Source organism: Echeneis naucrates, chromosome 20, assembly GCF_900963305.1.
Source record: "Echeneis naucrates chromosome 20, fEcheNa1.1, whole genome shotgun sequence".
In the NCBI taxonomy this organism is placed as follows: domain Eukaryota; kingdom Metazoa; phylum Chordata; class Actinopteri; order Carangiformes; family Echeneidae; genus Echeneis; species Echeneis naucrates.
This window is the reverse complement of record NC_042530.1, coordinates 10,335,500-10,362,460: the sequence shown is the minus strand read 5'-3', so window position 1 is coordinate 10,362,460 and position 26,961 is coordinate 10,335,500. Positions and strand designations below refer to the sequence as shown.

Genomic DNA, 26,961 nt, shown 5'->3' with positions numbered 1-26,961 from the left:
AAACAATAATCCCACATATTTACACATATATAGTATTAAAAATATCCTCATGTCACACATCACATATTCAGTCAGACACACACACACACACACGGCAGGAAATCATTTCTTGGTTATATGGTTCATTAAGTCACTGCTCCATGGCTTTAAGGCTAACAAGAGCACACACGAGAGTTGGCCTGACCTTTTACCATGTCTTGATATCAGAGAACAGATATGCCGATCTTGCTGTTTATTAAAGTGGAAGGAAAGCTAACACAATTGACTAAGCTATCAAGCTGGCCTAGCTGAAATAGGAGCAGGAGTATTTTTATGTATCCATTATCGTTTCTTTGAGTGAAATACACTTTTGGCATGGAAATGCTCAGATGTGGGGTTTTGTTTGGTGGTGTTAGTTTGGAAATGGATGTTGCCATGAAATTAAAGTCACAGCAAAGTTAAAATTGTATGATAGATTTGTTTTCAACCATGTGCAGTGACTCAGTATTTTCTGGCTGAAGTGTAACCTTCCCACACAGTTTTTTTTTTTTTTTTTTTTTGTAGGTTTCTGCTTTTAGCCAAACCATCAGTTTTTTTTTGGAAGAATGGTCGAGCGCTTACTCACCATCCTTTGATTCAACCTCAGTATCAGCATGCTTTTAAACTGATCAAAAGTTTTTACTTTTTTACAGCTGACTCTGTCCCCAATCCACTCTGAGGTGACAGTGTGTGTTAAGCAATATCTCAGGATCAGGATCAATACATTGCCACAGCTTTTCAGCTTGACAGCGAACTCATCTAACTGAGAGGCAATGTCATTGTATGCTTACCTCACTGCCCTCCCTGTGTTTGTGCTCAGATCGAGCAGGCAGCATCAGCACCTTGGACTCCTTGGACTTTGCCCGTTACTCAGACGATGGCAACCGAGAGTCAGACGATCGAGTGGCAGGTAAGATGAACTGTGTTGTCTGCGATTTAAAAAAATAAAAAAATAAATAAACAATAACCCTTACATTGAAGACATCAAAAATGGAGGAAAGCAAATCAAGAAAAAAAAAACAAATAATGCCCAACAGCTACAGCAAAGACAAATCATGATGTTTTATCTAAAAAGGTTTTTCATTCTGTCAGTGTCATTGCTGTAAAAGTATTGACAAAGTAATGGGCATATTCTTAAACCCATATGATGTTAGAATATAGATCTAGTTTAATTTCTCATATCCATAGTGTCACATTGTTATATCGATATAGAAGTTTTAAACAAAGGTAGAGATACAGTTAATCAACAAAATGTCTCTAAAATCAGCATATTTTGAAACACGTTCTACTTCAAACATGAAATATGTTTCTTTATTTAACTTGGTAAAGGTGTTCTTTGTCCTCTGCTGTCACATTGTCGAGTCCGTCTGGGGTATTTTTGGCACATGAGACGGTCTCAGCATTGTTTGAAATCACACTCTCTTCTCACCTGTGGTACAGTCGTGACACACCATGAGATAGATGTCGTAGAATCCATTAACAGTTGAATCTCAGACCAATGGCGCCTTCAGTACAAAACATGAATTTAAGAGTAGCTGTTCAGATGTTATAATTTTTGTAAATACAATAAATGTTCATTGATCAATTACATGAAGACATACTTTTTAAGCATTGCACACTCTTCCATAGTACAGTGTTTAACATTATCCTTTGTGAACTTTTTGTAGTCATCTACCTATTTGGTTAGTTAGTCAGTAAATCCCAAAACACAAACACATAACTGCAGTATGGATATATTGATTTATTCCTTAAAGTGGTTAAACAGATGTATATCTTGTGCAGTGTGCTTTTATTTTGTTTTTCTCACAAGGGCTCAATATGCCTGCTTACTATAAATGAGGGCTATAATTTGTAAATGCCAGTAATGTGTATATTGCATGATTTAGCTAAATGAAGAATTATGATATTGTACAGGTCAGTGTCTGCAATTGAGTTAAAGTTAAATGTAGCAGTGAAATAACATGCTCATGGTTTGGGGATTTTGTCAGTTGATGCAATTAAAGAACAATAAAAACCATGCAGCAGAGATGGAGATTCCATGGGTTAGGGTATCTGAACTACAAAGTATGCATCTTTTTTCATGTAACTTTTATCAACACACTGCCCACTCTCCAAAATTGGCACCCTCCCCTTCCTCTTTTCCCCTCTTCACCCAGCCCCACCTCCATCCTTGGCCAATCTGTACTTCCTGCTAAGATTCCTGCCCCCAGCTGTCTGACTCTGGGTTTTCTGGCTTTCTCCTGACGTTGATCAAACCCCAGTGAACAATACTGGACAAGAGACTCCATCCAGACTAGCCTTTTTCTTTATTTTAAATTTTTTTCTCTCTTCCCGTTTGGTTTCCATTTTGTTGCGCTTGCATGCTGTGCACTCTTGATCTGCTGGAAATTTTAGGGATATTTGGGTTGGAGCAGGTGCATTGTCAGAAAGATCCCTCTACTTTATTGCTGGCATTTGATATAAAAACCAAAAAATTGAAAATGACCTTTGAGGAAATTGCACAAAATAATCTGTCATTAAGAATGACCGATAAGGATGATGATCTGCTCTTCGCAGTTCCCCTGGTAAAGTCCTACCTACAGCATCTTTTGAATAATGGACTTAGACATTAAATCAAATTTGGGGACAACATCAGGATCAGATCAGGAATCAGATTTTTAGTGTACAGCTATGCAAATTAGTTTCCCCCTGGCTCCATTGCTTCTTACTTTTTGCGTGTGTTTTCTATCTAACTTGTCCAAGATTTTGTGTGTTCTTTTTCTTTAGTTTAGAGTTCAAATGCTAATGTACAAATGAAAAACCTTATCCTAGTGTGTGCTGCTTCTGAATTTAGAAGATGTCAGAAGCAGTTTGCTTGTCTTATATGTTCTATTTTTTAATGAAAACGAGGATAAAACCTTGTTTTACAGTTTAGATTTTGTTCAATAGAATGGCATGCTAGACTATTATGAAGTAAAAATTTGTGCAGTGTCCTTAGAGTGGTTTGAAACCAAATTATTTAATGGCTTGTTAACAAGGCATTTGTTTCAAAGAAATCCTGTGTCAGACAGCTCCTAGATTGTCAAAACGTTTCAGTAGCTTGAATAATTGTACTCACCTTAGCTACAACTAAAGTAACATTGGACTCCCACTTTTTAAGTCAGACCCATTAGTGTGGTTGATGGGAGATTTAAAAAAAAAAAAAAAGGGCAGGAAATCCTGTGCCAATGCGTTACACACTCAGACTGTCATCCAGCTGGCTTTACCATGATCCTCTGCTGCATGTGTTTTCTAATTCCATGATTTGCATGCATCCTTTTTTGGTTGTTTTTCTTTTTTGACTCTTAAGATCTTTCGTGTGATTATTTTGTTTTTCATGCCCATTTTTTTTTTTGTTTTTGTTTTTGTTTGTTCCCTGTCTTTGGTTGGATGCACTTCGTGTGTGTGTGTGTGTGTGTGTGTGTGTGTGTGTGTGTGTGTGTGTGTGTGTGTGTGTGTGTGTGTGTGTGTGTGTGTTGTGTGTGTGTGTGTGTGTGTGTGTGTGTGTGTGTGTGGTGTGTGTGTGTGTGTGTGTTGTCACTTCCTGTCCAGTGCTGGAGTTTGAACTACGGAAGGCTAAGGAGACCATTCAGGCTCTGCGCGCCAACTTGACTCAGGCAGCAGGTGTGGCGTACTTTTAATTTCTTTTACACCTGAACCCTTTTTTTTTTTTTTCTTTCTTTTTTTATAAACAGCTATCTCTTTTTCTGATTCAAAGTAATGCCTCAGCATCTCATCTAGTATTTTCTCAATTTTTCTCAGAGAGTGAGGTTCCCTCTCAGGAGAGAAAAAACTTCAAGTCAAGTCCTGAAATTGAGGTGGGGAATTTGTGCTAATGATGAAGAACTGTGACACTGTTCCCTTAATTCAAATGAAAAGAAAGATTGTACGCTTTATAATCCCTTGTAAAAGTATTGCTGCCAGGCCATTTTTTATTGTACAGCTTTTCTTTCTACCTCTCTGCCTCAGGAGCCTATACGTCCACTGGAGAAAAGAGCCTTAAACTTCCTTGTGAATGAATATTTATTAAAAAATGAATACAAACTCTCATCTATCACTTTCTCTGATGAAAACGATGATCAGGTAAAGATTAGTATTCTGTTACATAATTTATCTTTGCTGACTTTTCTGCTCTGCTCAATATACCTCAGAATAATAGCTATTAGACTTCTATGATGGCCCCAGTAGTAGCTGTAGTAGGGTCATGTGACCATAAATAAATTCAACTAGGATCGGCTGTCCTACTCTGAACTAAAATTATATGTATGCAGAGACACATCTTGGCACTTGTTGCTTATTTAAGTCTCTGTTCCAGGACTTTGAATTGTGGGATGATGTTGGCCTCAACATCCCGAAACCCCCAGATCTGTTACAGCTTTACAGGAACTGTGGCACACCCCTTCCGTCCCCTCGCAACATGACTGATGCATCAGTAGGAGTGGATTTTAGTGATCTTCCAGGAAACTGCATCACCCAGGATACCCCAAGGAAGCCTGACCTCTCACAGCAGGTATTTTCTAGCGACACAAGCTTGCATACATGCTTGCGACAATGCCTCACAATCAGTCTCTATCTGGCCAAGTTTGCTTAGCCAAAGCTTTCTTGCTCATGTTTTGTTTTTGCTCCATGAAAAGCTTTGTGATAAGGAAAAGGTTATGGTTCAAATAGCCAATCCATTTTCACAGACACACATACACGTTGGTATGAGTTGTAATGTAGACTTTTCTTGAAGCCCTGTTGCTTTGATTGATCATAGTCAATTAGAAGAGGCAGTGCACAGAATTTCAGTGATTGTGTCACCTCTACTTAGTCACTTCCCCCCCCCGAGAAAATGGCTTCTTCTTTTTCTAAAAACGTCCAAGATATCACCAAACCCAGACTTTAATCTTTTGGAGCACTTGTTCTTGATCTCATGTAGTGTTTATTTGATCATTTTTCATTTTTGTCCTCGGTAGCAACAGACAGAAGTTGTGCAGGAGTTGGAGTACCAGATTGGCCTCCTCAACAACGAGAAGCAGAGCCTAGCTGAGCAAATCAAAAAGCTGCAGTGGTACGTTTGTGTGCACACACAGGTGCATGTAATTTTGTTCATATACTAGTAAATCATTCAGAATACAAAACAGGCACTGCCTCCAATTGTGTTTCATATTTTATTTATCATATGACCACTGTTGTTATACCATGGTGCTGACTTACGCAGCTGTTAAGTGCTAACCCAACAAGAATACTCACCACTGAATCTATAAATGTATAATTTATAACCCATAAAAATCTGAAAATGTTTCACAGTCCTGATTATTACAATAACTGTGACCAATGAGTCAGTAAGTATCTCCCCCCTGAACACTACTGCTGCATTGTAGAACAAATTTTCCTTCCAGGTCTTTTCTTGTCTCAATTAACATTCAGAGAAAATTTTCCTTAGCACACAAAACTGTTGAGAAATTTTAATGAACTGTTCTCACACTACTTCTACATGGTGGGCTTTTGTTTTATTGGCTCAATATCTCTCAGATAATTATAATATCTCACAGCCCCTTTTGCTTTCTCTTGTTTACAGTGAGATTCAGACACTAAAAAGGACCGTCTCCTCCCCAACTCCTGCCACTCTTGAACTCAGCTCCCAGAATACATCTAACCCATCCTCTTCAACCACCACAACTACTTCCTCCACTGATCCTCTTCATGTGGTATGTGGATGATTTTGGATGACATTCATATCGTTACAGTCTGCTTTCATATTTGTTGATTAATTGGTGAACACTGACAGACCTAACTAAATCTAGTTTTACTCTCAGCCTCCTACAGATAATGGCCAGTATCTTGACATCCGGGGGGTCTCAGAGCCTCAAACTGACGCAGACCGGCCTTCCACTCAGAGCACGTTACAGTCCCACTCACAATCCCACAACAAGCTTAAGAATAGGCCTCCTGTCCAGTTCGATAAACCAAACAGGTGAGTGTAAAAACAAAGAATGTTTGTCATAAAACATGCTTATCTGTATGGGAATAGATGCATGTGCCCTTGGAAATAACAGTCCTTGTGTCAACCATATTGTATTTATCTGTGAATTAGTTTATAAAGTAAATTCAGTCCTTTCAGACTGTACTGCTAGATAAATGAATCAAAAAGACAGCTGATAATGGCGATCCCATTTAGTTTAGTTCCCAAACTTTACCACTAGATGGAGTTGAATGCCTATGCAGTTGCATTGGACAATCCATCACTGAGGCGAATTGTTGCCCTCTTAAGGACAAATGTAGGTTTTGGGATTTTTTATTTTTTTAACTAACACTTATTGGCATCTTAGTGGGAATTAAGCTTTCAACTTTTGGTCATGTATAAACATTTCTTACTACTATCTCAGCCATGCTGAATTCGGTTTACTGCTGTCAACTGATGAATTCTGTACAATTAAATATTGTGTGCGCAATTTAAACTCATATTATTTTGCTGTGAAAATGTCCTATTCATATATAATGAAAAAAATAGTTCTCTTGTTACATTGAAATACACTGCAGTTAGATTGAACAGTGGCAGCTTTTGCGGTTTTTGTGGAGTGTGAATTAAATGGTGTAGACTGCTGTGACTATTTTTTATCTGTGGTTGCATTGTCTCAGGAAGTTATCCCCAGTCTTCCAGCAAGCCCTGCTGTCCTTCTGCAGAATGTGTTCCGACAGCCGCCTGGGAGCTGAGGTCAGTGCACACGCACTCTCTTTCCTGCAGGTATTCAAACAAGCAATGATGAAAATACAATTATATCACGCGCCTCTCTTTTTCAGGTGTCTCGTATAGCGGACAGCGAGGAGAGTGTGATGTTAATGCTGGGCCGCTGTCTCCCTCACATCGTCCCCAATGTCCTCCTTGCAAAACGAGAGGTAACCCCACTTCTGCTGCTCTTCTTTTATCTCCTCTCCTCCCTGTATCCCCTTCATTATTGTCATCACCACAGGCAGCTTCTCGTAGCGTTCAATAGATACACACACAGCAGCAAGACAAAGCAGGTGGAAAATTTAGGGAGAACTGCAGAGTACAGTCATCTTTACCTTCTAAAGTGTGATGTTCTAAAAGGATATTGAACTAATTCTAAACATCATAAGTGTCATGATTACTGGTGGTTTGGTGTGCACTGTATTAACACTAAACCTATGTTAATTTAAATATTTGTGATATTTTTTTTTATATGTAGATTATGATCGATATTGTCACTTACTTACACATCTTCAACAAATACCACTAAAAATGGTCTTGGATATCTCGTCTGAGTTTTTGTCTTTGAAGCTTTAATTACATAAACACTTAAGTTTGTTTTTTGTTTTTTTTTTTTCTGTTGGTGATTCACCCATTTCTCCATCTGCTATTGTTTGCATTGAAGGAACACCACCCTGTTCTTGGTTTGTGCCACAAGGCATTCCCAAAATTTTGCTAACATGCAGTGTAGTGTTACACAGGATACAAATTGCCAGCTTTCTAAGCTGCGCTTCAGTTGGTGTTATTACAGGTTTGTTTTTGATAACTAATGTTTCAAACCCAATAAACAAATTTTACACTTTACATGACACTTTTATACTTTGTTCCATTTACAGATTTGGCTATCTTCTGCGGTCTACCTCTGTGAAAAATAACTAATTAAAGATGTTAAACTTGGGCATTTATAACCTGCAATCATCCAGCTGACTTGTGTCTATCTATTGAGTGGAAATGTCATCTTCTTTTATAATGGTGTTTCTTTTTGCCAGCGTCAAAATCATTTCTCCTCAGCTGTTTTTGTCCCCCACTCACGTTTGCTGTGGTTTTTTGCCTTCACTGGTTCATTTTTATTCTTCTCTTTTCGTCTCACTCATTCTCTCACTCTCATGCATGCCTCTCTTCTAGAGAATGGTTGCACATCTTTGCCAGGTGAGTCTTTCACGCACTCATTTGCATGGTTCTCACCTGTAGACCAAAAATATGTTACTAATGCCCAGTTCCTGTTGGCTACAACTGTTGCCACTTAGGCGCCGACTCAATTTTTCATTTTTCATTTTTTTAATAGCTCTGCTATTGAATTCTCCTATTTCTTAAAACTGCTGATGACTGTCATTATACTGTTTTTCACTGTCTTAAGAGAAAATTTGAAGAATAATTTGTAGCCATAATATGGACTCATGTGCACTGATGCCTAAGGTTTACAGTTTTAGCCTTAGGTGGGTCATGTACTCTACGTTTCTTGAACCCAGTGCATCTTAATTCTTTTTTTATTGGTTCCTTGTCTGTTTTATCTGCTACAATGCTAATGAATTTAAGTGGCTTTATGGCATTTCAAAGTTTGTTCTTTTTAATGATTCTAATAACATTTTATAGACACTTAAAATAACTTTTGCTACATTTCTGTCCCTTAACAAGACCAAACAATTTGCTTTTAAAGTCGTTTATGTGAGGTGTGCAGTGATGTTCTGGTAACTTAATAAAGTAAAGTAAAGTAAATTGTCTTTCTCCACTAGAAGTATTGAGGATGCTTTTTTCATTAACGGAATATTTAAAAAAAAAAATTCTGAAAAAGTAGAGGATAGAGATTTTAAAATAGATCAGGCAACAACAAGGTATTAACCCTTGCAAGCTATGATACAGATATCTAGACAGGTATTCTGCCTTACATGTAGCTGCTTGCATGCAATTTGTGTGTGTCTGTGTCCATGTAAAAAAAGATATGTTATGTGCTTGGATTTTGTGTTGAAACATGACACACAGCTTTAAATTGGGCATTTGAAAGGGGTAAATCTGGTTTGAGTAGTTCTCATTCAGGCTGCTTTGCATATCACCATGGTTATGGGATTTTAATCAAACACTGGCAGTTATAGAGAACTTAATCTGTTCGCAAAATCAAGATAAACAAACTGAAGGGAGAAGATAGCAAAACTATAAAACATAGCAGAACACTTACGCCACAGAGGGTTTCTTCAGTGGTGTGGACTTTGTACTGAATCCGTTAGATTCAGCAACCATGGCTCCGCTTGCATACACACTTAGAAACACAGCTGTTCACACTTCCATCTTGCAACTTGAAACTTTTTAACTACCACAAACCTAAAGACACACCTTTTAGTTGTTTGAATGCGACACCAACTTCAGAACAAAAGTTGTTTGACTTGAAACGGTAGAATGATACATTGAAACTGTGCCTGCCACCTGGCTGTATTATCAGAAACTGTAAATCATTAATCATTATGTTCTTCAATATGCTACACTGAACAATGCACAACTCAATGGATTGTATGTTGTTACTGAAATTCACCATTATTTGTATTATTTTGTGGGAGGAAAAAAGTTATTTATGACATGTTCACTTAATCCTGTTTAATATATTGTGAAGATTTTATAGAATTTCCAAGTACAGTAAATATAAGCAACAAAGACTGTCTTTCTTTTTTCTTCTGGCCAGATTAACTGACTGGTAAGATGAAGACAAGTTTTATCTGTGTTGTTAGAAGGCAAATTATAACAAGCTACGTAACAAAGAATAGATAGCAAAGACAGGTTAAACCATCACAGAACTCCAAAACCATGGAAATAGTGTAAGTAAAACATAGGTCACAGAGTTTTATATGCAATGTTTAAATTCTGGATGGATATGAAAAAACAAGACTATGCTTGGAACTCTGTGAGGCTGTTTACAGTAATGCTGTGAGCTAAGCTAATTCCAGCACACTAACAGGCTTGGATAAACAGTGCTAACATGTCAAAGGTAAGCAGGTATTATGTTATTTGCCATTTCCACCATGTCAGTTTAGCTCATTAATGTTAGTAGGTTGTTCTTTGCTAAGTAGCAACTCAAAGTAAAGCAGATTTTAGGCTGATAGACATTTTTTGTGATAATTTGGTGGTTCTAGATGAAAAGTCAGAGCTTTTCCAAGGTTATAACAGTTCACCCTGACAGGGACATGGATGTGCACGAAGTTCCAAGGCAGTCTTTCAGTTGTTAACAAATTTCACAAAAGATTGTGTAATTGTCAACCTCATGGTGCCACCAGGATAAAAGTGACGAGACTATTAAAGTACAAAAGTTTGTGTCAATCCATCTAGTATATTGTAAGATTATTTTTGGCACTATAAGAAAAGTAAGGTGATCAATAAAGTGATTAAGATTAATCTTTGATAAGGGTCAAGTTAAGTCCAGCCCAAATGTTACTTAGTGGACCAACATTCATCGATCCCAAACACACGAAGGAGGGACATCTGTGGATATCATTGCTTGGACATAGCGTTCTTTGTGCAGTTAGGGGTAGGGCAGTTGCTCTGCTAAAGAGAAGCATCAGCCACCAGGCTGCTCGGTCCTGGTATGGTTTTGTCCGGTCTACCTGCCCACAGTGTTTATCCAGGACTGGTCTGATGTCTAACCTCCTTCACATCAGAAACACAGGGGTTCACACAGAAATAGAGCAGGGTCAGCATGAGTTCTGGCTTTTTAAACGTGTGGTCTTTATGAATTCTTTCCTTCACTTATTTTATCAGCCTAGTGCTGCTGACTCTCCAGAAATATCTCTTGAAGATGCATGGTATTTTCTGTGGCTAAAACTGAACACTATTGAATATGACAGTTAAATTTGGTTTCATTTAGTTAATTTGCAGTTTTTTCTTTTCTTTTTTTTTTTTTTTTAGCTTGACCTGATCTGACTCATATTGAACTCACCATGTAACCACTTAAAATGACCCTCTGATATTTAAATGACATATTTTTACTTTTTTAAAGATAACCAACATGGCACTGACTTCAGAGTGTTGGTCTAGGATTAAGTGAGTGACTCATCACAGCCTTTTTACCCAAGTCTTTGTCCAGTCCGTCTGTCCATCTAGCATTGAGGTTTTGCTCCTCCTTCCAGCACTTGGCAGGAAAATATGATATCTTCCTGGAAAAAAACAGTTTGTTAAAAAAATATATTTTTAACTCTGTACGCACTCTCTAATTTGGGTGTGTGTGGCGGGAATGTAGAGCTGACCACAATTTGGCCATGGAGGGCCTGTATCAAGGGCAGCTGAGCTCTCTTTCGTCTGGCTGGAAGGCCCGTGAACTATGCTTGAACTTAGGGATAAAGCTGTGTTTTAGTTGGGTAACTACTGCATTAGGCGTGTGTGTGTGTGTGTGTCTATATGCAGCTGTGCTCTGAGTGTGTGCATGCGCTTTTTATGTTACTGTAATTGTATGTGTGACTGCAAAGCCAAAATAAGTCAATGTGTAACACCAAAGAGTGAAGGTAAGCATGTTTTTAACTGGTGTTGGCAGGCTCCTGTGGGTTTCAAAGGAGAACCCATGTATTTCTTATTCTCCGTGACGCTCCATTTCTCTGTTCATTACATTAAACACCTTCTCTCTGTTGTTTCCCAACTCCATAGACTTTCAGGCCTGCTTGATTGCTACCAACCATTCTGTCCCTGTATGTTTCACCTCACTCAGCTTTTACCTAGTCATCTGAACTGATGCCACTTCTCTGTCTCGCTTCTTCTCTCTCCTACAGGAGTTGATTCCCCTCATCTTGTGTACCGCCTGCCTTCACCCAGAGCCTAAAGAGAGAGACCAACTCCTCCACATCCTCTTTAATCTCATAAAGAGACCAGATGACGAGCAGAGGTGTGCATAGACAGAACAATGCACAAACAGTGTTATCATGTTAACTTTTTACTAAAATATACATTTAGGGAGATAAAATTATATGTTCATCCACTGTGCTCTCAAACATTTATTTGTTTTTTTGTGTGTATCCTTCCAAAGACAAATGATTTTGACAGGGTGTGTTGCGTTTGCAAAGCATGTGGGCCCAACCCGTGTGGAAGCTGAGCTACTTCCTCAGTGCTGGGAACAGGTATGGTACACACACTGCAGGTGGCTTTGTTATCCCATATGCTGCCACTGATTATCACATCTGCTCCATAAGGATAAAAACAATTCCCACCTGCATTAAAGAGCTTTTCAAATCCATTCTCAACAAAAGATGATGATTCGTTTTCACTCAAGACATAGACCTACTGTATTACTTTTGTTATGAGCATTAGACAACGCTGTGTTAATTTTTGGTTCAGGTTTCCAAGTTTCATTTTAAAATCACATCATCATAAACATGTACTTAAGTAATAGCATGATGGATTAATATTTAATCAGTATGCAGTCCTTACTTGCAGAAATTTTCATTAGATAGATCCACATTCTTGCTTTGTAAAGCAATTTTGTTTTCTGTACCACTTATCACCTTATGTTGCATTTTATGGTAAACGCAATCTGCTTCCATAGCAACAACAGCTGGCAACAGTTTGGAGGCTGAGAATCTGCCTAGAAAGATAAACATTGGTTTCCAGAGGGTCAGCATGTTGATGAGACTTGGGTTGTTTCCATTCCACGGTGGCTTCTCTCCTGTCTGCTTCATTTCCACTCTTGCTTCAACACTGTTTTGTTGTCTTCTGTAGATTAACCACAAATATCCAGAGAGGAGATTGCTGGTTGCAGAATCCTGTGGAGCCTTAGCACCATATTTGCCTGTGAGAACATTTTGTGCATACAGAATTAAACAGCTGTACAGGGATATAGATGAATGAACTATAAATTAATCATGTCTTCCTGTCTGTCATACCTTCTGTCTGTGCAGAAGGAGATCCGTAGCTCTCTGGTGCTATCCATGTTGCAGCAGATGCTTACTGAGGATAAGGCTGACATGGTCAGAGAAGCTGTGGTCAAGAGTCTGGGTATTATCATGGGTTATATAGATGACCCCGACAAGTACTCCCAGGTTTGTGTGTTTCGAGGGGAATCTTCACAAGAACAGTTTGTGTTGAAAACCATGAGCCTAATGTATTTTATGTGTTTGTGGGTGAGTCTTCATACTAACTTCTGTTAAATTGTCTTATTCCAGGGTTTTGAGCTAATGCTGCTCTCCCTTGGGGACCCGTCAGAGCGGGTGGTCAGTGCAGTCCACCAGGTCTTCATTCCTGCCTTTGCTGCCTGGACCACAGAGTTGGGAACACTGCAAACTGCACTCATCCCTTCACTGTTGGCACGTATAGAGAAACTACTTAGGGTAAAAACCAGTGTGGTGACATTTCATACTGTTGCCTAAATTTGTTTGTATGTGTGCTTGCCTGTAAATTCCAGGATACAGATCTTTGACACATGCATACCATTAACTGCACTATTTCACATTTACTCTCATAATCTCTCCTCTCCTGTTTCTTACCCCCTGTACTTGCTTTTTCTGCAGCAAGGAGAACATAGTCTGGATGAACACAAGTTACACATGTTCCTGTCGGCCCTGCAGTCTCTTATTCCTCCTCTGTTTGCTGTGGTACTTCAGAATGCACCTTTCACCAGCAGAGCTAAACTTCACGGAAATATTCCTGCAATAGAGGGTAGAACAACTGCTCATACATACAGAAAAATCATGTACAAGTCAAGTAGAATGGAAAAATATCCTCTGTATCTTAACTTCGTATAATTTATGCGTGTTTTAAATATTAAAGAAACACATTTACTGACATTTACTGATATTCTGATCCTGTGCCTTGCAGTCACACGGTTCCCCAGGCCAGCCTCTCCACTCCAGGATGTGGCTACAATTATAGGCAGCAGGGAAATGCTGAGTGCTCTGCTGCTGCTGTATGACTACCAGCTAGAGCATGAAGGAACAACTGGCTGGGATAGCCTCTTATGGGTGGTCAATCAACTGTGAGAAATGTGCACATACACTTGGATGTGGAAATACACAAATTCAGCAGAAAATCATACACAGATATGACCATATGTTGACTTCCATCTGTCTTTTCTGCCTCAAGCCTTCCCCAGCTCATAGAGATTGTAGGTCGGATCAATGTGACATCATCAACTTGTGTCCATGAGTTCTCTCGATTCTTCTGGAGGTTCTGCCGCACCTTTGGAAAGATCTTCACTAACACTAAGGTAAAGCCACATGACTGAGAAAAAACATTGCTGTTGAAGATGCAATAGCTGTTCGCTGCTGACATTGAGTGCCCTCAAGTTTAATTTTTAAATTGCTCAATACATAAGTTCCTGTTAGTATACCACTGTTTTAGATTGTAAGACTAAATTCTCAGTGTACAATTAAAGGACACTGCAGTTTGTAATAATGTCACAATAAGTATTAATGCAAAAAAAATTTTCTTAATTATGTAATAATGCCATATAAAGTAATAGTTTGCCACATTTTGTACTAAAATTCCTGAATGCAATATGTAATAAAATCTGATGCATTTTCTGATGCAAGAACAGTTGTTTGTTTATGCAAAATAGATGTTCTGTTCTATAGTAGGGGAACAATATTACTTTTCATGGATGAACATTTAGACTAAACTTGCAGCTGTCTATAGTTTACCACTATACAGTATAACAGAACATATATTTTGCATAGATAAGAACTGTTTATAGACAGGATAAAGCTTGGTCTGTTGTAATTTGTTTTTGTCATTAAAATTCCATTTGTGTATCCCAACATTTCAGCGCACATTTTTTGCTCGTAGGGAGTAAGGAACGAGTGAATTAGGGTATGATTTTGAACATAGTTGCACTGATTTTTAAATATTTCTGATCAAGATTATATAGTGAGCTATTTACCAGGCATTAGTGGTGAAGATCTTGTACTTAACACTGAAGCTGAATTATATTTATAAATCCGGTGATGGTAATAAATCTTTTATTTGTCCTCATGACCTTTGCAGGTTAAACCACAGTTTCAGGAGATTCTCAGACTTTCTGAAGAGAATGTTGGTAAGAGCAGCATTAACATACACATTTTCTCAGCCCTGTGTGCAGAACAATGCTAGGTGGAGTTCAGACAATGTTGATGTAAACAAGCTATTTTGAGTCATTGCTCTTTTTCTTTTTCTTTTTCTTTTTTTTTTTTCGGTTGTTGAATTCCAGAGAAGTTTTTGGATTTGTAAGAAGTGCTTGCTCTCATGTTGCTGCCAAGTGATTAAGCTTTGGTATTGTGGCCATTTCTGAAATGTAATTTGTCTCAAGGCCAAGCCAATGTTTAGGTCATTCCGACCTTATAATCATAGTCCTTTTCACCAAAAAGGAGTTTTGTTAAATCTCATGGTCAGTGTATGTTGTTGACACATTGTTATTAACCAAATAATTGTATGAAACATATAATGAAAACTCTCAAGCACAGCTGTGATAGTGTTTAATAAAGCAAATAGTGAGCGGGAAAAAACAGTGAGTGTGAAGAAGAATTTTGCTGACAGAAAAATCTGAAAAGTCAATGACAGTTTAATGCTAAGCAGTAGCATCAACGGAACATAATCCAATTCAGCCACAACAAAATAAATGCTAGTGCTTGATGCAAAAAAAAAACAAAAAAAAAAAACATTCAAGAGCTTATAATGGCTGAGGTTGAATTTTCGTCGATGGTTCATTCCCCTTACCACTTTTTTATTTCTCAGATGCTTCAGCAGGGAATGGTATTCTCACCAAAGCCACAGTCCCCATCTATGCCACTGGAGTGCTGACATGCTATAACCAGGTAACTTAATAGCCAACTTCAGCCCATTAGTAGCTGACTTGAAAATATAGAATCATACCTTGTTCTTTTTCACATAGGAAAATTTACTCCAAAGCACAGCAGGCTGACTTTTTTTTGAATCTTTTATTGTCATTGTACACACACACACTTAAGTCAATGCACACACAATGAAATTACATTTACACTCTACATTATATACATTGCTCTGCTCTAAAGCTCATAAAATTATGCATTTAATAAACAACACCCCAACTTACACTAGCAGATCTGTTGAAATTGACACGTTTACAAAATAAAGTGACAATATGAGTCAATATGAATATGTGTATTGCACATATGATGTAACTGACACAAACATCCTGTAATTTCTCTAAAGGAGGAAGATCGCAAGTTGTTAGTGGGTTTCCTAGAGGATGTCATGACAACCCTGTCACTATCCCATGCACCTCTCGACAGCCTTAAGGCTTCCTTCGTAGAGCTGGGGTAAGACAGACACAGACTCTTGTCTCTTCAGTCCAAACCAATTAATCTGCAATGTTGTTGGGTCAAATAAATAAATTTACAGTTTGAAAGCAAGTGCATTTAGAGTTTGACATTGTTCCCCATTTTTAATGCTTTCCACTGTTTCAGTGCCAACCCAGTGTACCATGAGCTACTGCTGACTGTCCTGTGGTATGGTGTAGTCCATACTTCTGCACTGGTTCGGTGTACAGCAGCACGGATGTTTGAGGTACACAGCACTCGCACAAACAGACAGTGTATTAAATGAATTCCAGCTGTTTATATTTGTTGATCACATTTAACTATTTTTTTTTTTTTGGTAAATACTACTGGTTGATATGTTGTAGTTCACATTTTTGAAACATAAGCGACTTTACTATTTTTCCAATTGTATATAACTATATACAACTATATATAACTATTATTCATTAATTAAAATTCAGATTAAGGTTAATATTAATTGCATTTTTTTTAGTTTTTAACTTCATTAGTTCTCTATTTAAATTATTTTTAAATTTTACACAAATTATTGTGGTACATTTAAAATGAAATAGAATGAATGAATTATTAAGCTAAAATTGTCTTTCACAGTTTCACTTGTATAGTCCTACTTTATATTAAAATATTTTCATGTTTACCTATGTGCTGTATATGTGCCAGCTCTGCCTGCTATTGCTGCTGTTTAACAAGCATTTATTATTTAACTACTCTGTCCTATGAGTGTGAATGAAGATTCCTCTAGCTTATTAGAACTCTGGTTTCATCTGTATGGCTAGATTCCTTCACATTAGACCTTTCACTGTGCCCAGGTCTCAGAAGTAACTACATAAATATCTGCTGAATGTCACAGAAAGGGAAAAATCTGCAGCCTGAAAGTATCTTCAAGGCAGTTCAAGGCCTGTTCTTTTTCGGTGAAATGTTTTCCTGCAAATGCTTTTTTTTTTAATTATTATTTTTTTTTACTGTTCTGTGTATTTCAGGTCTTGTGGAAATATAATATCACTATTATCTATTTCCCTGTTGTTGTTTTTTTTTTTTTTTTTTTTTTTTTTTTTTCCCCCCCTTGTGATTGAATCCAACTGAGTTTCAAAGCAGAAGTCCTGGCCTAAGCCATTGGAAACATCCGTAGTAAATCACATCATCCTGAGCTCTGTGCACACTTTAAGGTCAAATGTTCTCTAGACATAGCAGTAAAACTGGGCCTCCATTGGTCTAAACCTGGGGAAGGAGGAGTGGTAGGCTGTATCCATGTCCCACCTGTTTTGTGAAGTACTTTCCTCTTTTTCCCAACATGCCTCACTGTCACCATTTCATAGTGTATAATTGTCCTCCATTGTTGAACGTGTGGGTTAGGAGGTGGACGTCTACCTCAGATCCCAGATCAGATTAGTTCAAGAAATGATAATCTGGCCTGGAATTTGTGGAAAGATCCCACAGCTTTATGGTCACCATATTGTAAAATTACACACGTGCAGTTTAGCTATGTTGGCTTTGCCATTACTTCTGCATATCTTTTTGTGCATGTGTGTGTGTGTGTGTGTGTGTGTGTGTGAATGTGTGTATACACATGCTTGATACATGCAGTGCCGTTCCGTGCCTTGCAGCTATGGTTCTTGTCATTGTATATCACTTTCTTCCTATCTTTTTGTGTTTGTTTTTCTTTTCCCTCCCTTTCTGCCCTTTTTTTTTTTCCTTTTTTCTCTATCTATTGGCGGTGTTGCTCGCTCTTGTCCCAATGCCCTGCCCACCTCTGTGACATCACGGCTGGCTCTGTCCAATCCGATCAGCTGCTGGTGAAGGGGGTGAATGAGACGCTGGTAGCTCAGAGAGTGGTGCCGGCTCTCATCACACTGTCCTCCGACCCTGAAATGTAAGTGGAACATCAACAACAACGATAAACCGCGCCGCGTCTCTCTCCCCCCTTCTCTCTGCCACCTGAAAACTGTCATACTCAAGTCTGTGCCTGACAGGAGCAAATATAAAACAAAACATCTCAGAAAGAAAAATATTGATAAATTACTGATGAATTTTGATACGAGTTAATTTTCAGGGGGTTTTTTTCCTCCTTTTTTCTGCCTTAATTGCAGCCATTTGACTTCTTTTAAGGAGATTGGAATTGCTCCTGTTTAGGGTCAGACTGTGCCTTGGGGTGGTTCATCAGCATTACCACTGTTACATTAACACTGCATGTCAGCATCATCAATCTGCAACACTAACCCACGCCAGCTTTTGTTGCCTCATCACTCCACAACAGTAACCAGTCCTCAGCCAGATCGTTGTGTGTGCACATTGCTGACGTTAAGCAATCGCACAATTCCAGCATGGTCATCTGTAACCCGCCCCCCTCTCCCTTTACCTCCACACACAACCCCATTAAAGCAGGGCCCCTCCTCCTGACCGACCCATCAGCTAGCGGTTGGTTATCTATTCCCAAAAATCTATTTTTCTGTCTCACTATCTCTTCTTGACTATCCCCCTCAATCTATACCTCCTCCTTGCACCTCTCTCCAATCTCTGTCTATATTTTCTTTCCTCCTCCTCCCGCCTCCCCCTCCCTCTCTCTCATCCTGCTGTGTGGTGGGTTTGCAGTTGGTTCTCCGAGGCATGAGTGAAGCATTAGTAGATCGCCGGGCGGCTCCGGCCCTTATAACTCTGTGCAGTGGGCCTGAATTGTGAGTCAATCCACACAAGAAAATCTCTGTTTAAACATTGTCATTTTGTGGGCTGCAACCTTACAGTGTGAAGCAGTGTCTTTGTAGAAGTCTGTCTCAAAAAAGTTTAAACGGACACACACACACACACACAAACACAAAAAAAACACTTGTGATCACGTGGCACCAAAACCCTTCAGTACACTGGAAAGTTTAGCTGACGTGGCAGCTTCCCAAACCACCACAAAATTTGACTGAAATATCCTATCATCAGTACACATTGATCAGGAGCCAAAGTGTCCAGCTCCTGTCAAGAAATGCATTTCCTTGGCTCAGTTCTATGGGGCTCAGTTGTCCTTTTCAGCACAATATAGACAAAGAACAGCAACAAACAGTGCTGACCGTTCAAAGAATTAAAATACAACCTTTCTAGCTGCCGATACAAATGATGGATGATTGGACACAATGATACAATTAGTGGCACTGTTGGAATGCAGCCCCCTTTTCATCTCATAATTTTCTTTATTGAAAAACACATGAAGGTTGAAACTATATAAAATTTAAAATCTTAACATATCTTTCACATATTTTACTTTGTCCACAAACAACCAGGGTGTGAAATATTAATGAAAGCATTGGGACATTATAAAACATTTGTTTTTAGTCCACTGATTCTAAAATGCCCCATGTGTATCTTTTGATCCGTCTTGCTCCATATGATCATCTAATATCACCCAACCTACACCCGATTAACCTCGCTTATTGCTCATTTATTTTAACCATTGGTTATGTTCAGATGTTTTTGTTATGCATTTTATGTCTTGTAATTTAGGAGTAATTGATTCATTAAAAAATATTCATGGTGCTTTTCGCTTTAAAAAATTAACTTATTATTAAGTGAGTTATTGATGCCTAAAGTAAAGCCCAACCTGTAGCAGGAGCTACAGTTAATTGTGTTGAATTTTCACACTTTCAACAAAAATTTATAACAGAATTATTTAAAATTAATTCCTGAATTAATTCAGATTTTGAAAGACAAAAAAACAAACTACAGCATACATAATTAAATGAGTCTTTGTAACTTGTTTTAGTATGATAACATCTGTGTAGTATCCACTATAATAATAATTCCAGTCAATATTTAAGTAGATCAGTAGAATGTTTGTTTGTTTGTTTTATTTTTATCTGAAAGGAGCTTTTTAGTTTGTACTAACAACCTTAAGCCATTCATCTTAATGTGGTTAAACAGTGGCAAGTCAGACATTTTAGAATAAATCTTACAATTGATTTAAGATAATATTTGACTTGTGATTGATGTTATGCTAATCAGGAACATGGACGGAAACCTGAAGGACTGGTTTAGTGACTATGAATGGTAAAACCAATGTCTTGCTCTCCTGCTGATTTTAGCTCAGTGAGGATATCCACTATTCCTGCCTTTGGTACCATCATGGAAACAGTCACACAAAAAGAGGTAAACAGGAAATGTCAAACTGTGTTCATGCCTAATATGTATGCAGTCGTAATCAATAACTTTAGACCAACTGCATAAACTGTTGTGGCCTTCTGTTTTTCTGTGTAGCTGCTGGAACGTGTAAAAATGCAGCTGGCTTCGTTTTTAGAGGACCCTCAGTACCAAGATCAGCACTCTTTGCACATGGAAATTATCAGGACGTTTGGAAGAGTCGGACCTAACACAGAGCCGCGATTCCGGGATGAGTGTATGTGAAAGAAATGGTTGCCATTGTCTTTTTTTTTTTTCCCCAATCAGTCTGCCTCTTATGTGGCCTTCACGTGTACTTGTTCAATGACCTTTCTTTGTTTTTCCTTCCCCTCTAGTCGTGCTCCCACACCTTCACAAGCTGGCACTGGCTAACAACAGCCAAGCAGTAGAGAACAAGAGGATTGACATCGCCACCCAGCTGTTTGAGGCCTACAGCGCCCTCTCCTGTTGCTGTATCCTTCGTGATTAATACTTTAAAAGTCAAAATTCGAAAAGAAACTTGTCATCTTGCATTTACACTTTCCATATGCTGCTACTTGGAGCAGTTAATGTTGTTAAAACTAAAGGGAATCTGGGAAGTCTGTATTTTCTGAGTCGTCACATCATCACCAGTGTGCTTTATTTATTTCCAAAATTATTTACAAAAAGTCCGTGTCAGTGTTGGCCCAGTTTCAGAGTTAGCTGTTGTAACGATGAGTCAGGGATAAAGTTGTTAGAAGAAGCACTCAAATAGCAGCTATGCTGGTCATGTCCTGCTGAACATGCCTGTATAACTGTGTGGTGGTGTGTATCAGCATGGCCCCAGTGTCTGAGTGTGTGGCTCCGTGTGTGTGTTGGCAAAGTTTGCCTGTCATTTGGCAGGAGGAGAAAGGAAAAATAAGCTCCCTCCATTTTGGGTCTTGAGGTAATTACAGGGTTACTTAAGCAAAGGAAAGGATGAGAGCTGGAGAAAGAGCGTGAGAGGAGGAAAGGACTGCACATCAACTTCAATCCCTGGTGACAGTTCCCAGGATAGCTCTCATGCTCACGTTAACATTACCTCTGCTCTGTCTGCCGTCCTTCGCTCCTGTCGTTCTGTGTTTCTTTTTTCTCTCACCATTTCACTTTTCTCAGAGTCCTTTCCCTCTTCCCATTTGTCTCTGTCAACCCCACCCATCTCTAGCACACACACACACACACACACACACATACACACTCACACATTCAAAGAGGACAGCTGGTCTGGGGTTCATTCCTGTGGATCTTTGTTAGGCTGTGATTTCACAGTGCAGGAGTGTCCAGGAGGTATAGCCCAAACCTCAGAGGCTTTACCTCCCACTGCACGTCTTTTTCTTGTAATCACTCTGACCAGCTCTGAAATTTTGCATTCCCATCTGTGGCAGTATACCTTCAGTCCCTCTGTTTCCCTTACAGCTCCATTGGCTGTGACAGGTGGCAGAACTCATGCAGTGGCTGGAGAGACAAGAGCAGGCTTGTTCTGCAATTCTGAATTTGTGTCACCTCTTGCTTTTATAATATTTACTCAGTCGAATGGAAAATATTTGAAAGTCACATATGTCTTTCGTCACTGAAGCATTTTTTCAATATTTGGATTTAGTTTGACATTAACTCCACCCATCTGGTGATTCCTGGAAACGCTATCCAAACTGTAATTGTAACTTTTTGGTCTTGAAATCACCAACCTCTTTAGTTTATTTTTATATACCTGTAGTTGGAAAATAAAATGTGAACAGATAAGAGATTGCTGGAAATGAGATCTGTCATACTTAAAAATTAGTTACCATTTTTGGCTGCGTTGTACGCCTTATTGGTATATCTGCAGGGTCTTTGGATTTAATGGTATGTTAAGCTTCCATATATATATAAAAAAAATCCACTCCTTAACTTCATGTGCAGTCATTTCTGAGGAGGTGATGGTCAACCACTTCCTCCCTGGCCTCAGGTGTCTCCGCACTGACATGGAGCAGCTCTCTCCTGAGCACGAGGTCTGAAGACATAGACACATGGAAACACTCTTACAAAGACAGCATGCATTACACAAATTCTTTAAGCAACAAGTTAACACTTAAAATGCTCACATGAATACACAAATACAGTATCACATCTACATACGCACTCTGACAGGCGAGATCGTCTGCTTCCTTCTGGCTCCCTCAACCCCGAACGCATCTATACCACCTATAGTGGTCAAAGACAGACAGTCTGGACTCCTCACCCCTTTCTCAGAAACACTCATACACACACCTCTACCATTTTATTTATTTGTGTCTCAGAATCTCACGGGATCCATTTCATGTGAGCATTTTCCCAAGGTGACTAACAATCAGCTGACTTTTTCCCTCCCTGCACATGCCTTGTAAGGTCTATACACTAGATTCTAAGACAGGAATTATTTTCCAAACTGGAAAGCATACTTTATATTGTCAGGAATTAACCTACAGTACATTACCTATTTTGTAGTAGTTAAAAACATGCTATTTGTAAATGGCATTTCTATGACAAAGATCATTTTGTCCGCATGAAAGACCGCATGAAAGCTTTTTCTGTCTGTTACATTCGCCACAGGTGATTTTGAGTTCTATGATCAAGGAGTGTGAAATCAAGGTGGAAAACAGAGGAATGGCAGACGCACAAGGGTGAGTACAGTCCCATTCACACAGTCACTCCTTTTTTCTGAAATTATTTGCAAACACTGTTTTTTTTATTGCACGAGATGCTGTGACGGAACGAGTGATTGCTTTAAAGTGGGAGTTGGAGGATGAAAAATCAATCCCACTGAAAAGAGTGGGGTCAGTAGACAGTGTTGGGAGTGCGCCCATATTGTGGGTTAATCCCCAGGGGAGAATAGAGCATGCAAGAGTGTTGGAGCCACATTCATTATGTGGGTATCTTCAGAGAAAGACAGAGGAGTTGTTTTGGTAAAGCTTAGAGGGCTGCGACATTGGCCATACTGTGGGTGTCTTTCAACAGATCTTTCCCCCATCTTGTTAACATGTGTTCAGGGCTCATTAAAACAAAGTGTGTGTGTATACGTATGTAGGAAACGCATGTATGTGTGCATTTGTGCACGCACATAACCTCAGTATTGGGTGTGTTCTCCCAAACCCTCAGTTAAACTCTGAACTTGTGCCGAAATACTTTTGTTCCCCTTTCATTTTGGCCTGTCAAGCCTTTTTTTGACTTTCCTGACTATAATTGATAACTAGGCTCTTTTCACAGCAAGTATCTTTTAAGACATTGGAAAAAGTATAAGCAAACAGATTTCTTAAGCCATATTTGATGCAAAACTTTACTTCCCTGTGAAATTATGGAAACCCTAATATTTTGTGGCTAGCACAACTCAGCGGTCAGAAAGCCCTTTTGAAGTGGCAATAGTTTGCAAATATTTTTACTGGATGTATTAAGATACTGTACTGCAATACTCCAGTGGAGTGCATTTCACAAAACTTTAATAGATTACATTTTTTGGTTTCCCACCAAAATAAGATTTCACTTACAAGTAATCCACTGAGCCCCATGTGGTTCACATGAGGGTCCGTCTCTCTGCCATGAGACACGAGGTAGTTTATTAGAAATTCTTGGATACTAGGAGTTTATCTAGATGCCAAAAGTCTAAAATTGTTAAATTCATTGACTTTATTTGGTATTGGTGTTAAGAAAGGATCTTAGTGGGGCTTCACAGAGTAACTGCTGTGTCAGAATACTGCATAGTCCAAATGAGGAACTTGCAGAGCCGTTGGACTGTAAAAGTCATGACAACTTATGTTGACATTTCCCTTCTAACAAAGGGGACTAAAGGATAATAGACACATAATTATACAAGTTTTATTAGTAATTTTAAATAGTTAGTAATTCTGTTTTCTTTGTAGTCCATTTGTTTTGCTATAGCAGAAATAAACAGTGTTGCTAAGTAGTCAAAGTCAACCTTAATACTGTATTTTTTTCCCCCCACCCCTCGATAATAGGTCAATGTCTATTGCATCCAGTTTGGTGGGTGAGGATGCCAAGACCAAATTCCTGAGCAAGATGGGTCAGCTGACCACCTCCGGCGCCATGCTGGCCAATGTCTTCCAGAGAAAGAAGTGAACACAGTGCTGAATGATCAACCACCAAAGTTAACTGACAAACCCCTGTGCTCTTTGGGAGCATTTCATTTAACTGGAAAAACCATTGGCTCAGCATAAAGTACAAGAGAGCTATGTATACAGTTTCAAGAAATGAAGGTTTGGTGAAAGTTGTGTTTTGTTTTAAAATTTTCAGTGCAGAAGGACAACCTGCTATTTAAAGGGGAACAGCAACATTTTGTCAGTGAAAGCTGAGGTTTTCCCTCTGCTCATTTACCTCTTCCTTGCTCTTAATCATGATGAAGACATTGGCAGAGTATTGATTTGTTTTTCTGAATCAGTGTTCCTAACATTGACATTTCTGAAAAAGGGCAGAGAGATGGGAAGAAACTGAACAGTATTGAGATCCACCTAAAATGATAAATAGGGACTTACCTCTTGGACCTTTCTGGACATGAAAGTATCACCAAATTAAATAATTTTTAGTGCAGTGCTTCTTTATTCAGACAAGTTCATTTCATTGCCAAGAAGACAAAATTCTGAGCACGGCCTGCTGGATTTCATTTATTATTTTAAACATCACTTTGAAGCAAAAGGTTGTATGACTGTTGCGTTAACTTGTTGTGAGGGAAATTACACTGAAGGATTGAACCACAAAATGGCTCTCAGTCTGTTAAGAATGCGTTGTGCAGTGTGTTTGTATGGCTCAGAGGTCTACTTGAAGGTCTACTTGAAGCTGTAAAAAAAAAAAAAAAAAAAAAAAAGCAAAGTCTTGCCTTTAATTCTTCAAAGTCTGTGTCTGGTTTTTGTTTTGATAGTTTCTATTTTATAACTTATTTATGTCTTAATAAAGAAGAAAACATACTTTATTCCAACTTCCAAAGAAATTTGCACTTCATGTAACTATTTTGTCTAGAAACAGGATGATACTGCTCCCATCTATACGACACAAAGGGCCACTCAGTGGTTTGAGTGAAAATGTTGTGAATCATAGTATGTGGTGTTCAGTCAGTCCACTCATAGGCCCATGCACTAATGTTTTAGTTTCCACCATCAGTCAAGTTCAGACACTTAGAGTCAAAGCCAAGCAGCGCTGAAACTGCTCCAGCAGCTCATGGTGGCCCGACTCTTTATGCTGGGTCTCTCTTTTATCTGTCACTCGTCTCACATGCACACACACACACACACATATATATATTTTATTTCTCAGTCTTATACATAAACGTTTCACTACTGTGTTAATGGACTTTTTTATTTTTTATTTTTTTGTCTTTCCGTTTTGGCAATGTGAACTTGAAGATAACACTGATCATAACTATTCCCTCTCTGTCCGTTGCAGCTTGCATTTGTGTTGCAGTGTCTGTTTCTTTCTAAAGTGGGGATTTGGTTCAGTTTTTTTTTTTTTTTTTTTTTTTTTTTGGTGGGGGGGGGGTTGGGGGACGGGGACATGCCCTAAAAGAAACAGTAAATAACTGTATAATACACTGAACTGAAGAGGGTGGTACTTATTATGTATATTTGAAATTGGTGTCATGGTATTAAATGATGGAGATCAGTTGTGTATTAAAATGTCACTCTGGGAGCTTCATTGACTGTCTGCATGTTTTTAGACTTTTATTGCATATGATAAACTGTCCTGGGTCATGATTATCACTCCAAGCTCTGACAGGTGTTGAGGGCAGTAAAACAAAGCGATTTCACAGACAAACTCTCGCTCCTGTTGTCCTTGCTCATTATGTCCAACCCTTTGATGTGGGTTATTGTCTCCCTCAGACAACAAACCAAAGTCCATCTCACGGGACATTCCCCACAACTTGCCTCAAATAAATACAGAAATAAAATCAAAGATATTCCATTAAGATTCTATTTCCTAATCCATGCTCTCTCTCCTTTGGAGACCTTCAAAAGAAACGGTTTCAGTGGAGAGGTGGCATTTGGCAGGATAATGAAAACGGGAAGCATAAATTACGTGTTTGCATTTGATCAATTTTGATGAGCCTGTATTCGAGTACACTGTTTTGTGCAGAAAGTTGCAGCTGGTTATGCAGCCCTGTGGGCCTATACTGTGTGTTTGAACATTAAGTATTTGCATATTCAGGCTAATAATCAACCATTATCATTGATAACTCACCAGGTGGACAAATACTTCAAACAAGTCAGGGGTGAAACTGGTGGCAAGGATGCAGTGTGGGTGTGACTGTGTGTCGGTTGATATCTACAGATATGTGTGAAGAAACTGACTCTGAATGTGTTATTTGCTTTTGGTGTTTTTGGGTTTCTTTTTTTTTTTTTTTTTGCGTGTCAGAATAATCTTCTGTTTGTCAAGGCCCTTAACTTTTTATGCCCTGCACATCCAGAACTGAAGCTGCCTTTTGCTGTATGTTATTGCATGAAAACATTCTCCCAGCTCTTTCAATGTGTGTAGCGGCAGCTCTTACTCACATCGGTCACTTGGGTGACTCACAGGTCACATCTGTTTCCAAGGCAAGCAGAAGCAATTCAGATCCAGACCTAAAACCACCGGAACATGGCGGCTGGACTTTAATGAAATTATTCCACTGGGCTCTGTGCGCATTTGAGGGCCATGCGCATGTTTCCCGCCCTGTGTTCTTTTTCATGTGTGAAATGGTGGTACCAAAAAACTCTGGCTGCTCTCTACTGTTGAGTGAGCAACGAATGCCTTACGTTAACACAAACCATTCAG

The 26,961-nt window shown here is 38.8% G+C and overlaps 1 protein-coding gene across 8 annotated transcripts in view; it reads left to right on the top strand.

Annotated features, from left to right (window-relative positions):
* The window catches only part of relch (RAB11 binding and LisH domain, coiled-coil and HEAT repeat containing), a 30,696-nt gene extending 5,670 nt beyond the window's left edge, over positions 1 to 25,026 (top strand). Inside the window, exons 2-31 of one of the 8 annotated variants that reach the window (XM_029529628.1) lie at positions 839 to 928; positions 3,589 to 3,660; positions 3,799 to 3,854; positions 4,006 to 4,119; positions 4,352 to 4,546; positions 4,992 to 5,086; positions 5,597 to 5,726; positions 5,835 to 5,992; positions 6,658 to 6,733; positions 6,820 to 6,915; positions 7,913 to 7,936; positions 11,530 to 11,642; positions 11,784 to 11,874; positions 12,473 to 12,544; positions 12,652 to 12,792; positions 12,916 to 13,056; positions 13,261 to 13,408; positions 13,568 to 13,724; positions 13,832 to 13,955; positions 14,732 to 14,780; positions 15,458 to 15,537; positions 15,914 to 16,020; positions 16,168 to 16,267; positions 17,826 to 17,908; positions 20,100 to 20,163; positions 20,272 to 20,410; positions 20,529 to 20,645; positions 22,090 to 22,178; positions 22,759 to 22,829; positions 24,159 to 25,026. In XM_029529628.1, coding sequence (XP_029385488.1) covers positions 839 to 928; positions 3,589 to 3,660; positions 3,799 to 3,854; positions 4,006 to 4,119; positions 4,352 to 4,546; positions 4,992 to 5,086; positions 5,597 to 5,726; positions 5,835 to 5,992; positions 6,658 to 6,733; positions 6,820 to 6,915; positions 7,913 to 7,936; positions 11,530 to 11,642; positions 11,784 to 11,874; positions 12,473 to 12,544; positions 12,652 to 12,792; positions 12,916 to 13,056; positions 13,261 to 13,408; positions 13,568 to 13,724; positions 13,832 to 13,955; positions 14,732 to 14,780; positions 15,458 to 15,537; positions 15,914 to 16,020; positions 16,168 to 16,267; positions 17,826 to 17,908; positions 20,100 to 20,163; positions 20,272 to 20,410; positions 20,529 to 20,645; positions 22,090 to 22,178; positions 22,759 to 22,829; positions 24,159 to 24,279 — 3,113 coding nt within the window. In that variant the 3' untranslated portion in view covers positions 24,280 to 25,026. Of the gene's footprint in view, positions 1 to 838; positions 929 to 3,588; positions 3,661 to 3,798; positions 3,855 to 4,005; positions 4,120 to 4,351; positions 4,547 to 4,991; positions 5,087 to 5,596; positions 5,727 to 5,832; positions 5,993 to 6,657; positions 6,734 to 6,819; positions 6,916 to 7,912; positions 7,937 to 11,529; positions 11,643 to 11,783; positions 11,875 to 12,472; positions 12,545 to 12,651; positions 12,793 to 12,915; positions 13,081 to 13,260; positions 13,409 to 13,567; positions 13,725 to 13,831; positions 13,956 to 14,731; positions 14,781 to 15,457; positions 15,538 to 15,913; positions 16,021 to 16,167; positions 16,268 to 17,825; positions 17,909 to 18,627; positions 18,711 to 20,099; positions 20,164 to 20,271; positions 20,411 to 20,528; positions 20,646 to 22,089; positions 22,179 to 22,758; positions 22,830 to 24,158 lie in introns of those variants that run through there. The other 7 variants (XM_029529625.1, XM_029529624.1, XM_029529629.1 and 4 more) reach the window with 7 other exon arrangements.
* The last annotated feature ends 1,935 nt before the right edge of the window (positions 25,027 to 26,961 follow it).